Below are 15915 nucleotides of genomic sequence, written 5' to 3' on the forward strand. Positions count from 1 at the left end.
AAGAACCTTGAGTATAGGCCGCTGTGGGACATGATGATGAACCTGTTGCTTATAGTTGTAGATTTTAATATAGCAAAAGCAATTTGTTACCACATTTTTTTCCCATAAATTAAGGAGATAACATACAAATAAACCATTAGACAATTCTGACAGTGCAGCCCAGTCTCACGTTTTTTTTTTGTTTGTTTTTTTTGTTTGTTTGTTTGTTTTGTGCTCCTGTGATGAAATGAGTCAAATTTTCATGATGTTTTTTTTTCACTCATTATTCCTAACCCTACTCCTACCCCTGACCCTAACCTTAACCATAACCTAATCTTACTCTTTCCCCTCACCCTAACCATAGCCACCCCCCCCACCCCCCCACCACTTCACTTTTAATTTCATGCAGCCATCACGGAATGAATTCAAATGAATTCGTGCTGCCATGACGAAAATGAGGTGCTTTTCGTCACAATATCACAAACCAATAGATTAACGTATATTTCATGCTGCTGAATCATGACTTGCCATGAGACTAGGTTGGACAGTGACAGCAAACGGCCAGAGATGACAACAAAAAGACTGTCTGTTTAGGATATAAGACTGTTCATGTCCTTGATCCGCTGTCTTTTGCTTCAGCGGATGATGTCAAACCCATAAATGAAAATTTAATTGATGCGCTCTCACCAGGCAAGAATTTGGTTTTGACACAGGAACAGTACTGCTGCCCATTGCGTCTGGGAGCTGTGATACCAGCCCTCTGTGGCGTCTGTCCCTCTGGCAGTTTAAACAATGAGAGTGAAAACACAGCTGTGGTTCATGTGTAACAGCCCTAGCGGAACAACGGCAGCTGTTGCCGCTAATGCGCCGAGCATGATCTGACATAATGACACTTTAATAGTTCCTCCTCTGCAGTGACGAGTCTACAAAGAGACCTCAAGCAAGCGAGTCATCCAAAATTTCTTCGTTAGTCACCACATTTGAATGGGTGCACAGGTTGCGTATACATGGATGCATTGAGACCCTAAAGCCTTCACACAATCTGCTTCCTGGAGTATGAATACATTGTGTAACCCATAAGGGACTTGTTGCATTGCAGCTCTGATTTCTTTCACTCTTATTTATTTATGATAGTGGATTTGGCTGTAGTGACCTTCCATCTTTTCAGCTCTGTTGCCTGGACATCTGTTCTGATGAGGACAAAAATGATCGACTGGGAAAGTGCGTGAAAAAAAAGTCCAACAGTTTAAGAACAATGTTTCTTAACATTCATTTGCAAGGAATTTAGGGATTCCATCATCTACAGTCCATAATATAATCAGAAGATTCAGAGAATCTGGAGAACTTTCTACACATAAGCGGCAAGGCCAAAAACCAACATTGAATGCCCGTGACCTTTAATCCCTCAGTGCATCAAAAACTGACATCATTGTGTAAAGGGTCTTACTGCGTGGGCTCAAGAACACTTCAGTAAACTATTGTCAGTTAACACAGTTCGTCACTACATCTACAAGTTCAAGTTAAAACTCTACCATGCAAAGCGAAAGCCATACATCAACAACATCCAGAAACGCAGCCGCCTTCTCTGGGCCCAAGCTCATTTGAAATGGACAGACGCAAAGTGGAAAAGTGTGCTGTGGTCTGATGAGTCCACATTTCAAATTGTTTTTGGATATCATGGACATCGTGTCCTCCAGACAAAAGAGGATAAAAACCATCCAGATTGTTACCAGCACAAAGTCCAAAAGCCAGCATCTGTGATGGTATGGGGGTGTGTTAGTGCCCATGGCATGGGGAGCTTACACATCTGTGATGGCACCATCAATGCTGAAAGGTACATCCAGGTTTGGAGCAACACATGCTGCCATCCAAGCAATCCATCCAAGCAGCGTAGCTTCTTAGTAAAAGAGTGCGGGTACTAGACTGGCCTGCCTGCAGTCCAAACCTGTCACCCACTGAAAATGTGTGGCGCATTATGAAGCGCAAAATGCGACAATGGAGAAATCGTACATCAAGCAAGAATGGGAAAGAATTCCACCTACAAAGCTTCAACAATTAGTGTCCTCAGTTCCCAAATGCTTATTGAGTGTTGTTAGAAAGAAACGTGATGTAACACAGTGGTAAACATACCACTGTCCCAGTTTTTTTTGAAATGTGTTGCAGGCATCCAGTTCAAAATGAGCAAATATTTGCACAAAAATAATAAAGTTTATCAGTTTGATCATTAAATATCTTGTTTTTGTGGTGTATTCAATTGAATACAGGTTGAAAAGGATTTGCAAATCTGTTTTTATTTACATTTTACACAACATCCTAACTTCATTGGAATTGGGGTTGTACATTGTCAGACCCCACAGGTGGCTGCTGAGTTGGTGGTTGGGCTGAGCAGCAGTGACATAACAGGCAAAGGGGGACCTGGGAAAATTACATCTTAAATAGCCCACCCAATTTGGAGGGAATGTTTAGTGGATACTGTAGTAGGAAGTATGTGGTAATTATGGGTTACTTAAGGTGCGTTTACACAATAACCAAGACGCGTTACGAATGTCATTTTTCTGTCATTCGTGACACATTCCTGACATTCTTAATGTGACTTAACTCATCTGAATAGATTTCTTAATAGTGCGTGTTGGTGCGTAATATTGATATTCGTGGAGCATGTTTTTGCCTGTCAAAAAATCTTCCACGAATGTCACACACCACCCTCATTTCATCTCACGTCGTGGAGGTCGCAACTGAGCGTATTGATCCGTCTTGATGAATAGTGATCTTTAATAGAACATGACAACGTTCATAGTGGTTCCTGTGATGGTTCTTGAAGCCCAAACTGTCACGCGTTATTACGAAGTGACACGGAAACTGTCAAGGTTTGACACGACTTGTAACACTGCGTCACATTTCACTGCGCGCCACGACGAATCCATTTTGTGTCACATGCGCACAATTAAACTCGGCTCCAAATGTCGTTCCACGGTTCCTGCTGAAGCTCCTCAGGACGCTCCTGCAGGTGTTCCACCTGCTGTTGTAACCGATGAATGGGAGAACGAATCTGAGCCAGAGGAACCAGAGGAGCGAGAGGAGACTCACGTGCAGCCAGACATCTCTGCACCTCCTCCAGTCCGGCGGAGGAAGAAGCGTGCGCACAATTAAACCCTGCTGCACCGCATTCAGTTTGATTGCTGACACCAAGTCAGCTAAAAGTCTAATTTCAGTGCTCTTCAGCGCGCTCATGCAGGTGTTCCACCTGCTGCATGTGCCTGATGTTTGGGAAAATGCACGAGACGAGAGCCGCATGAAGCCACACATCTGGCTCTGTCCATCTCCTCCTCCTCTCTGTGCCACTCCATGGCACAGAGCCCAACTATGCATGTGTAGCGGCTGCACTCCGCGTTGTGTTGTTATGACTCTGCCCATTCGCTCCCCTTGGGACGCGAACTCACGAGCTCCAGCATGGGAGTCGGACTCTCTAACCAGAAGGCTAAAACCCAGGGCTCTGGCCTTGTGACCAGAGAATCCTTTTGAGCTGTTGGGAGTGAGGTTTACTAACTACATCTGCACAGCGACACCTGCTGGCCTCCGTTACACATGCAGTCACAAAGTTCTGAAAAACTGGAGCGATCTGAATTCGGTTGGATGAATATGGGTGTGTGTGTGCAGACAATTCACCTCGTTCACAACGTGACAGAACTTAACGATGCGCTGTTACACGCAATAGCGCGCAACAACGCGGAACACTATTCTTGACCGTGCGTAATGGTTCCTGATAATTCTCCAGCAACATGTGCCATTAATCGTAACGTGTGGTAACAGGTTGCAGCAGTTCCTGAGGACACCTGACGCCTCTGCCCAGGATAATCACATTCGTGATCAGCAGCCAAGAATGTGTACTTCGTGGCATTCGTGACTTGTCGTCGTTATGTGTAAATGCAGCATTATGCAGAGTATGGACAGTTTTTATCAAAAAACAGCTCACTCTCAAAGTCCACAAAAAGCACAGAGTTTGCAACGTAAACTAGAACAGTCGGAGATTTCTGATGCCTGCCAAGGGTTGACAAGGACTCAAAGTAACAAATATGTGATTCATATCGTGACCCAGACTTTATCTGGATCCTGAGTCCACAACACCATGCAGTAATTGCGTACTGATCCGGAATGTCTTCCTGATCTTGGTTTTATATCATGATGTCATATCCGTGAAGTAGCTTTGACATGATCCTTAAAAGACTTTAATTCAAAATTTTATTTTTTCTTTTGCAGGCACACTTGCTGTTTTTGAAGCAAAGTAATTTCTCTTTATGCAAAATCAGTCCAAATATAAGTACTTAAAGCTACAGTGTGTAGGGTTTACAGGCGTTTATTAACGTAAATGGAATATAGCATTCATAACCACCTGTTCGGTCGTGTATAATTACATGCAACAATGAATTGATGTTTTTATAAGCTTAGAATGATCCTTCATATCTACATGGGGTCAGGTCACCAAATGGAAGCCGCCATGTTGCACCGCCATGTTGACACAATTGCCCAAAAGGGACATACTTACTCTTTCTTTCATATTTTGCAGTGCGACCAGAAGACTGAGGACAAAAGAATCTATGGTTGCTCCCCTATGTGCCATCTGCTGGTTGCTAGTGCAGGTTAACAAGGTTAACATTTCTGTGAAATGGAGGTTTATACATATTGTTTAATTGGAAGGCAAAGGAGTACGAATCTGTGTAACAAAAGAAGCCAAAGTTTGAAGGGGGAAAAAATCGCGACAAGCAATGGCATAATGCAATCTCCAACCTCACCACTAGATGACGCTAAATCCTACACACTGTAGCTTTAAAAACATTTTCCAATAAAGAATTATCCAGAGTTTGGTCATTAAAAATGCAGTAATCAAAACATTTGATTACTTTCTGTTTTGACCTGTAACAGTTATGATCTTAACTCCACAAAAAGCAGTTTTGAATGGTTTTCACCGTGTGGTGTAATAATGCAGTAATCGGTCAAAACAATCATTCTGTTGTTGCTTACTTTTATTGTTGTGAGTTCGCGCTGACTTATGGCACAGTGTAACAGTGAACTGTTACACCTCCATGTGTTATTCTGGAATTGTTTGGCACAGCTGCAGTCCGATGGTTACATGGAATCTGAAAATGTGTGCATGAAAATGTCATTATGAGAAATGCACTTCTAGACTTTGCATCCTTTGTATCTTGACATAAATCATGTTCTCATCCAGAACATTTTGTTGGTGTTGTCTTGGATGAATGTGAGCCAAATACTTTGGTTTTATGTATTTATATTGCATATTGCATGCTGAATGCTGGTTATGAAGAGACGGCGATGATGTATGGTGGCCAACAGGTGCACGTGCTGAACCTTTTAGGCTTCGCAGCGTCAGCTTATTTGCTAATTAGACAGTACCACCTTCTAAATGACACTTTGCACAAGTGACTATGTATCACTTTTGCTCTTCTTTAAAAAGCTACAATATGCTTCCCCACAACTGTTTTTAGCAATAGTTTTATTTATAATCTCTTTTTCTGTCACTTCCTTGTTAAAATGATATCTAAGAAGATCTCATGTTGCAACTTGACACGATCAGCTCAGGAATTCAGCCATCTGATTGTTTATCTGTAACATGTGAAGATGATTAATAGAGGCCTGGGTAAATGAACTTTGTGTGTTTTTTCAGGGTAATTAATGGAAATGATTGCACGCCTCATTACACTTTTTGTGTTTTAGAGTTAAATTTGAGTTTTCTTTTTGATCCTTCATTGAACTATTTATGTGCACTGACTTATTTTAAAATTTTCATTTCAGATTTGTAGAACAGGTGCGATAAGGCTGCAAACATGTAGACTTGTGTTTGATTCTCGACCACACTACCTGTCTGTTTCCTTGGGCAACACACTTCATCTGCATTGTCCCAGTCCACCCAGCTGTAAATGGGTACCGGCCTTAGCTGGTGAAGCAACCAGCTTTGGGCTGGTGTTCTATCAAGGCGGAGTCACAGAGTCTTCATTTGCTTTAAGCTACGGGATCCAGCGATAAGCTTTGGCACCAATGGTCTTGGGGGCCTACATAGGACTTACTTCTCCTTCTTTCCTTTCAGACTCGGAGACGACTGAGCTCACGGGGCTCTTCACTGAGAAGCCACCAGATCATGTAGTCATCGTTGCAGGTGAGACATGGAAATGAATGCATGAAAAGATGAGAAAGAAAAATTTGCAAACTACTGATTGTTGTTTCTGATTCTAGGGACGGATGTCACTTTCACAGCGAAGGTTGACTCCAGCACCTTGACCAGGAAGCCCACCATGAAATGGTTGAAGGGCAAGTGGCTGGACCTTGGCAGCAAGGCTGGGAAGCATATGCAGTTCAAAGAAACTTATGACAGGAACACAAAGGTGTGTGATAGAGAGTAGAGCTTGATGAAATGGGTTTTTTGGGATGGCCAATACCGATAATAGGGAGAAAAAAATTACCCTACCGATATATCAGTCTATATACGAGGTCTGTCCAAAAAGTATCAGACCTTTTTATTTTTTTCAAAAACCTTATGGATTTGAATCACGTGTGCTTGCATGAGCCAACCTTGAACCTTCATGCGCATGTGTGAGTTTTTTTACACCTGTCGGTTGCGTCATTCGCCTGTGAGTAGGCTTTGAGTGAGCATTGGTCCTCCCCCCTCGTTGGATTTTCATTGCGAGGAAAATGTCTGAATGATTGGAGCAGCGCTGAATCAAATTTTTCCAGAAACTGTGAGAGACAGCCAGGTGGAAACCATTCGGAAGATTCAGACGGCTTTCGGTGGCTTTTCAGTCGAGTGAGTATCCGAGGAATTGTGTAAGAGCTGGACATGTCACAACATGTCCTGTGAGACTTCCAACTTCTGCACGTCTTTCATTACAAAATCTCCTGTAACAGTGGAATGTGCCGAAAAAGTGCTGATGTCCACCTCTTCTGCAATTTCTCTGGTAGTCAGACGACGTCCTGGATCAACACAGCGTTCACTTTGGAAATGATCTGGTTGTTTCAGCCTGTCGATCGCCGCTCAGAGTGCGGCACACCCTCCGCCATTGTGCGCCGTCTTTAATCCGGTTGTAATGCTCCTTAATCTGTGTGACGCCCAGAGTATCCTCACCGAAAGGTATCAAGGTGTTTTTATTGTCCCCAATGGGGTAATTTGTTGTGCAGCCAGCAGAGAACACATTCATTCATACATACATACATAGACTTAAATATGACATGAAAACTCACCAGACAGTGGACATAAAAAACAGAAGTAGTTAAAAAAAAACACTCATATGATAGTGTTTAAAAAACAAGTAACAGTGGGTATAAAATAGTTCTTATATCTTTTGATGTTACATCTCTTGGACACAAATCTACGGCCAGACATAAGATAGGCTGGTATGGGCTAAGGAGGAAGCCATTAACTTGGAATGGAGTGGATCCACTTTTTTTCTTTCTCTCTCTCACCATTGGAAGGCTCATACTTTAAATTTTTTCATGTCATTATGAACACTCCATCAGAAATTAATTTCATGTTTTGGTCACAGAATATGTAAAAAGATAAAGCTACACATTTCTGTCCCAATTTCTTGTCTTACACTCACCCAGCATAAGTGAAGAAGCCAGCTCATCCTATTTCGCAATGCTGTATTATTCTTGTACCTCATATTTCTCTTCATGGAACTTGTGGTTTAAATATGTATGTACAGCACATCCAGAAAGTATTCACAGCTCTGCACTTTTTCCACATTTTGTTATGTTACAGCATTATTCCAAAATGGATGAAATTCATTTTTTTTCCCTCAAAATTCTATACACAATACCCCATAATGACAATGTGAAAAAAGTTTGAGATTTTTGCAAATTTATTAAGTATAAAAAAATAAGAAATCACATACATGTACAGTATCTACAGCCTGTTGGGGAAAGTGTAGGAGCACGGACCCACAACAGGGGGCGCAAATGAACGGACAATGGATAAAGCCAAATACAACACTTTACTGTTGTGAAAATGCACAACAACAACAACAACAACAACAGATTACAATAGTGAGTCAAATACAAGATGTCATGTGGGCAGGCTCGAAGATAGGAGACATCAGTCCGAAGTCGAACCGGAACCACACGATTTCCTCCGCCACCGAACCCCGGGAATACTGGAGCCGCCAAGTCCCGAACTCCCAGGTGGCCACTGCCTCCGCGTGTCGGATCTGGTACTGCTGGCGAGGAGCAAACACAGTTAGAAGTGGGTGCGTGTGCACCCAGCAATACGTACGGTGGAAAACCACCTCCTCCTCTCGTCGAATAAAGAGTTCACAAAAAACACTCAAGCAACAAAGGGTTATTATCTCACAACCAGCTGAGGTACGTTACCTTCAAGGTAGAACGATATCTCGGCAAAGAGGTGGAGATGTCGTCTGGCTGATATACCAATGCTGATCCTGTTGAGTGGTGACAGCTGTCAAGGATGATGAGCGTCAGCTGTCACCCTGGCTGCTCCTGTTAGGCGGCAGCGCCCTCTGGTGCCTGGAGCCCGCACTCCAGGCAGGGCGCCCTCTGGTGGTGGTGGGCCAGCAGTACCTCCTCTTCAGCGGCCCACACAACACAGCCTTTGCCATGAAGGTCAAAATTGAGCTCAGGTGCATCCTGTTTCCGCTGATCATCCTTGAAATATTTCTACAGCTTAATTGGAAATTATTTGGAAAGGCACACACCTTTCTACATATAAGGTCCCACAGCTGGCAGTGTTTGTCAGAGCACAAACCAAACATGGAATTGTGTGTAGACATCGGGGACAGGATTGTCTTGAGGGAGAAATCTGGAGAAACATTTCTGCTGCATTGAAGGTCCCAATGAGCACAGTGGCCTCGATCATCCATCAATGGAAGAAGTTTGGATCCACCAGGACTCTTCCTAGAGTTGGCCGCCTGTCTAAACTGAGCAATTGGGGAGAAGGAGAGAGGAGAGGAGAACCTTCCAGAAGGACAACCATCTCTACAGCAATTCACCAATCAGACCTGTACGGTAGAATGGCCAGATGGAAGCCACTCCTTAGTAATAGGCACATGGCAGCTCACCTGGAGCTTGGCAAAAGGCACCTGAAAGACTCTCAGACCATGAGAAACAAAATTCTCTCATCTGATGAGACAAAGACTGAAGTCTTTGTCATGAATGCCGTGTTTGGAGGAAACCAGGCACCATCCCTACAGTGAAGCATGGTGGTGGCAGCATCATGCTGTGGGGATGTTTTTCAGCAGCAGGAACTGGGAGATTAGTCAGGATTGAAGAAAAAATTAATGCAGCAATGTACAGAGACATCCTGGATGAAAACCTGCTCCAGAGTACTCTTGACAAATCTGTGAATGTCCTTGAGTGGCCCAGCCAGAGCCCAGACCTGAATCCAACTGAACATCTCTACAGAGAGATCTGAAAATGGCTGTGCACCGACACTCCCCATCCAACCTGATGGAGCTTGAGAGGTGCTGCAAAGAGGAATGGACAAAACTGACCAAAGATAGGTGCACCATATTCAAGAAGACTTTAGGCTGTAATTGCTGCCAAAGGTGTATCAACAAAGTATTGACCAAAATGTGCGAATACTTATGTACATGTGAATACTTATGTACATGTGATTTATTAACTTTATTTTTAATAAATTTACAACAAAAAAAAAACACTTATGTTGTCCTTATGGGGTTCTGTAGGTAGAATTTTCAGGGGAAAGAAAAATGAATTTTCTCCGTTTTGGAATAAGGCTGTAACACAACAAAATGTGGAAAAAGCAAAGCACTGTGAATACTTTCCAGATGTACCGTATGTCTTGTTGGATATATGTGCTTTTGGAGCACTTCTTATTTTATGTGTGTAACCCCTGATCATTTTACTTTAGAAATACCAAATAAAGCAATATTTCCGTCCCAGATTTACACATATGAAATGAAGATCATCAAAGTGAAACCTGGGGACGCTGGGGGCTACAGATGCGAGGTGACAGCAAAAGACAAGTGTGACAGCTCCACTTTTGAGATCACTGTCGAGGGTGAGTGAAAACAGACTCTGTCCTGCTGAAGCTGCCACAGATTCCGTGCACGCGGACGTTTTGAACTGATCCATCTCTAAAGTGCCTCTCTCTGCAACTTCTCACCTTTCAGCTGCTCAGCGGGATGAGCAGGCGGATATTTTGTCTGCCTTCAAGCGAGCGTAAGTGCATCAGTATTTGTCAGTAGCGTGTATGTGCGTGTACTTCCAGTGCTGTCAGCTGTATGCATCCATGTTAAAACTTCATTCTGTACAGGAGATACAGAAAAATGGTCATTTAGTGTGATGTCAGGAGATAATGTCTGAACACTGTGCAGTGCTGTGATGCTGAATGACTATTTGCACACATGCAGGGATGCTGGAGAAGACGAGGGAGATCTGGATTTCAGTGCTTTGCTGAAAGCCGCAAAGAAGTAAGATGCTAAACGTTACTGGTTTGCCCAAATGTCTATGTCTATATTTATGTTCTCAATATGAAAGTGTTTCTTATAATATTGAGATATTACTCAGAAGATAGTATTTCACAGTTGCAATCAATAACTATCAAAAGCATTAACATTATTAGACACTGTTGTTAGGACGTACTAAGTCAGGAATTATGAGATAGTAAATCAAGAATCATGAGATACTAAGTCAAGAATTATGAGATAATAAATCAAGAATTATGAGATACTAAGTAAAAGATTATGATACAGTAAATCAAGAATTATAAGATACTAAGTCAAGAATCATGAGATAACAAATCAAGAATTATGAGATACTAAAAACTTATGAGATCATAAATCAAGAATTATAAGGTACTAAGTCAAGAATTATGAGATAATAAACCAAGAATTATGAGATACTACAAAATTATGAGATAGTAAATAAAGAATTATAACATACTAAGTCAAGAATTATGAGATAATAAATCAAGAATTATGAGACACTAAACAATTTTGAGATAGCAAATCAAGAATTATAAGATGCTAAGTCAAGAATTATGAGATACAAAGTAAAAAAAAACTATAAGATACTAAATCAAGAATTAGAAGGTACTAAGTCAAGAATTATGAGATATTAACTGAAGCAGTACAAGATACTAAGTCAAGAATTATACAATAGCAAATCAAGAATTATTAGAAACTAAATTGAGAATTATGAGATCCTAAATGAGGAATTATGAGTTACTTGGTCAAGAATTATGCGATCCTAAATCACAAATTATGAGACACTCAGTCAAGAATTATGAGATCCTACACTGAGAATTATGAGATCCTAAATCAGGAATTATGAGATACAAGGTCAAGACTTGTGAGCTAATAAATCAAGAATTGAGATACTAAATCAAGAATTATGAGATACTAAAAAATTAAGAGATAGTAAATCAAGAATTATAAGATGCTAAGTCAAGAATTATATTATACAAAGTAAAAAAAACTATGAGATAGTTATTCACAAATTATAAGATACTAAGTCAAGAACTATGGGATAATAAATCAAGAATTATGAGATACGAAAAGATTATGAAATAGTAAATCAAGAAATATAAGATGCTCAGTCAAGAATTTTGAGATACAAAGTAAAAAAAAACTATGAGATACTAAATCAAGAATTATAAGATATTAGAATTATGAGATATTAACTGAGGAATTATAAGATACTAAGTCAAGACACATTGGTGCCTTGCTGATCCCTGGATTCTGACTCGTGAAGCGAATGGGAGTCTACGACTGGCTCGGAACAGGATGCTATGCTCCATCGCATTGCTCACTTGAAACTTTAGGCTGTATTCGCACTGGATGGCTTTTAGCTTATCAAGTGAAATGTTTTGGGGTGGGGAGGTTGGTTGTGCACAAATGGGAACACTACAAAAAACTCAGATCTGTCACAGCAGTCATAGGGTGAGAGGCTGGGTACAACCTGGATAGGACACAAGTCTATCACAGGGCCACCTATAGACAGACAAACACAACCACACCCTCACTCCCACCTACTGTCAATTTAAGATTTCTAATTCACCTAACTAGCATGTCTTTGTAAGTGACAGGAAGCCAAAGTACCCAAAGAACCTACGCAAACACAAGGAGAAGATGCAAACTTAACTTAGCTTGCTGTGAGGCAACAGTACTATTTCCAATAGTAAATCAAGAATTATGTGATAGTAAATCAAGAATTATTAGAAGCTAAACTGAGAATTATGAGATCCTACATTGAGAATTATGAGATCCAAAATCAGGAATTATGAAATACAAGGTCAAGAATTATGAGATAATAAATCAAGAATTGAGATCCTAAATCAAGAATTATGAGATACTAAATAAAGATTTATGAGATACTAAATCAAGAATTGAGACATTAAGTCAAGAATCATGAGATACTAATTCACAACTGTAAAAGTAACTGAGATAGTGAGTGTGAATGACTTTGATTGCCTATATGTGTCGGCCCTACGTTAGACTGGTGGCCTGTCTAGTGTGAACCATGCCTTTCTCACAATTAATTGCTGAATTGCTGGGATAGGCTCCAGTAACCCTTAACTCGTATAAGTGGATTTAGAAAATGGATGGATGAATGTATAATTAACAACTCATAATTTAAAGGCACAGTTATGATATTTTAATTCAAAACCCATATAATAGCATGAATTACAAAGTCTTAGGTTATAAAATACAACTACCTCATGAAGTCATAATTATGAGATGTAAAGTTATATTTTATGAGCTGAGCACTTTTGGTGTCCTCATTTCATAATGGTTTGTTCCAGCTGTTTGAGAGTTTGAACCCTAAAGAGTTTTGTGGGCCGCAGCCCTTAGAAGTATGCAGAACCTGAATTGAGACAAAGCCCAGGTCCTATTTTATGAGCTACTGTCTCGTAATTATAAGTTTATTGAAATTTTGAATTATTGGCTCATAATTTAGAGTGCTATATATATATATATATATATATATATATATATATATATATATATATATATATATATATATATATATATATATATATATATATATATATATATATATGAACACATTAACACTGTTTTTACTTGGTACCTTGTAATTAGGAATTATCATGTCCTAATTTTGACTTGGTATCATAACATTTTGATTTAGTATCTTATAACTTTGACTTAATGTAGTAGTACTTCATAAGTACATACTTAGGTAAAAAAAAATCACTGAATGATGGATTTCTTCATTCAAACCTCCTTTTTCCCCAAATCTCTGACGGCATTTGTTTCACATATACTTATTCTCCTTGACTGATAGGAAGAAGAGGCCTGAAGATGAGGTACCAGAGGTTGATGTCTGGGAATTACTCAAGAATGCCCATCCAAGCGAGTACGAGAAAATCGCCTTTAAGTATGGCATCACCGACCTGAGGGGCATGCTGAAACGTCTGAAAAAGATGAAGGTTGAGCCTAAGCACAGCGAGGGTAAGTCGGGGCAGGCGGGAAGCCAAGGGAAGAAATAGAGGAGCAAATGAATAAGGAGGTGAGATTTTACCAGAGGGGAGATGAAGCGAGAAGAACTCTGTAGGGAACAAAAAAGGAAAAGTAGACATTAAGTTGGCAAAAACAGCAACACAAAATGAGACGTGGAAGGTTTTGTGAATTAACTACGTATAACTCTTCCCTTTTAGCTTTCCTAAAGAGGCTTGAATCATGCTACTCTGTGGAAAAGGGGAAGAAGATCGTCTTGAGGTGTGAGGTTGTAGATCCTGACGTCCAGGTCAAGTGGCTGAAGAATGGCCAGGAGATCAAACCCTCCGCCAAGTATATTATACCATGAAAACACACACATACAAAACAGTTTTTGTTCTTGTCAAAACATTTAAGTGATTTTTTTAATTTGCTATGGGTTTTTTCCATGATTGCTTAAATAGGTTGTATCATATTAATCATCAAGCTGAGCCTCGTTTCAAAAATACTGCACTATAATTATCTGGACCTCAAAGTCACATTTTCATGCGAGGCTGCCATCATCATATTTTATTTTTAGGCCGTCACACGTAGTCTCCCAGAGGGTTTTAGCCAAACTGCCAAAATCTATTATGCCCCTTGCACAGCAGTGCAGATCCACCCTCTGGACAAAGACCTCTGAGAGCTAAATTTAAAAGATTTCATGTTCGGAACTTTCCTGTCTCTGCTGACTGTGCATAATTTGGATTTTGCTGTTAAAATTACATGATATCACCATACATTGGATGATTGCAGTATGTATGCAACTGTGATTTGTTTTCATTTTAGTTCAGTTCAATCTGTGAAGCCCCAAATAATAAGTCACCCCATAGGTCAACATAAGTAAGGTCTAGGACTTACCCACCTAATGAGCAACCACATTGGCAACAATGGTATGGAAAAACTCCCTCATTGTTTCCTGATTATAGGAAGAAACCTCAGACAGACAGGACTCTTTGAGGTGACCATCTGCTCGGGCCATTTTCAGTAAATATTTTCAACTGGGTCAAATAGAATTTAAATCCAAGCTCTGTTCTCTTGCCACAGTGGTGGCTAATATTAAGCAGGCGAATTTCAATGTTCTTGCCCATTATTTTGCAGTCTTTTTTTTTTTAATGAATGAATGAATTAATTCAGCACACAGAATAACAACACAGACAATAACACACTCATAAAAAGAACAATGTGCAATGAACCCATGTAGCCAAAAGAGTGAAGGTAGAAGCAAAGCTTATAGCTACCCTTCCCCTTATACCATAAAAAATAAAGAAAGCAAAGAATGTATACATATATAACTATATATACTCATAACAACAATACAAAAGAAATGTGCACAAACAACACAACTCAGACGGTGCACCAGAATTTTAAAACACAACCAAATGAGCAACAGTGCATAAATCCAAGCACAACAACAAAATGGTAAATCTAACTTTCCAAGCTATAACGGGTAAGTAGATTATTTTTGTAAAGCCTTTTAAAGCCGACTAAGATACCAAGTAACTTAATATTATCAGGACAATTATGCCAAATATTAACACCCTTAACGAAAATACAATGACTTTTTGCAGTAGTTCTGATCCTTAGTTTGTCAAATATTAATGTCGCTCTCAAATTGTAGCTGGTATCCCTCATTTTAAACAGATCCTGAACATGCTTAGGCAAGAGCTTATTCTCTCTAAAATGGACATGCTTTCTTTACTCAATCTAGTTGATTGTTTAAATAGGAAACATGCAATTTATTTTAACAATTTGTTAAACTTTTGCTTTTCCTATTTAAACAATTAAATTTTGTAGGTCTGGTAGTGATATGATGAGATGAATTAATTATAGCATTTCATTTTTTAGAGCGTGTGAACATTTCAGATTCTGACAATGTCACAGAAGAGCGTTTCGGAAATAATTTGACGTCAAAATTTTGAAAATATGCCTAATGGGTTGTGAGATACGGCATAATGTCCACATGTAGGGGCAGAATAGTATATCATGCTTAGGTTTTGGGGTCAGTACAGGGGTTTCCCACTGCAAAATGTCTGTACTTAAAAAAAAAAAAAAAAGACCAAAAAAATTTGGTAAATATTACTTATATTGAGTTAAAATGTTTCTTGACAGACACAAATTGAGCATATCTTAACTTTTGTAAAGCTTTAGTCTTTCTATTTTGTTCATGATGGCTGCCTAACCTATTATATATACAAGTAGTATTGTATCTAGCATATAACTTTAATGCATTTGTGCACAAACTTGTCAAAAATCTTGTTAAAGTGACATTCTATGTTTAAACTTTTTTCCTTTTCAAGGTATGTAATGGAGGCAAATGGTAACATCAGGACACTTACCATCAATAAGACAACCCTGGCTGACGATGCTGAATATGAATGTGTGGTTGGTGAGGACAAATCCCTCACAGAGGTGTTTGTCAAAGGTACGTCTCTTCTTTGGCACTTTATCA

The 15915-nt window shown here is 39.8% G+C and overlaps 1 protein-coding gene across 4 annotated transcripts in view; it reads left to right on the plus strand.

Moving 5' to 3' along the window:
* mybpc2b (myosin binding protein Cb) overlaps positions 1-15915 on the plus strand; it is a 57913-nt gene that overhangs the window by 16822 nt on the left and 25176 nt on the right. For all 4 annotated transcript variants that reach the window (XM_034193839.1, XM_034193838.1, XM_034193836.1 and 1 more), the window contains 8 exons: positions 6083-6151; positions 6229-6377; positions 9907-10024; positions 10137-10185; positions 10377-10436; positions 13273-13439; positions 13646-13778; positions 15764-15888. In XM_034193839.1, coding sequence (XP_034049730.1) covers positions 6083-6151; positions 6229-6377; positions 9907-10024; positions 10137-10185; positions 10377-10436; positions 13273-13439; positions 13646-13778; positions 15764-15888 — 870 coding nt within the window. The remainder of the gene's footprint in view (positions 1-6082; positions 6152-6228; positions 6378-9906; positions 10025-10136; positions 10186-10376; positions 10437-13272; positions 13440-13645; positions 13779-15763; positions 15889-15915) is intronic.

This window comes from Thalassophryne amazonica, chromosome 18, assembly GCF_902500255.1.
Source record: "Thalassophryne amazonica chromosome 18, fThaAma1.1, whole genome shotgun sequence".
Lineage (NCBI taxonomy): Eukaryota > Metazoa > Chordata > Actinopteri > Batrachoidiformes > Batrachoididae > Thalassophryne > Thalassophryne amazonica.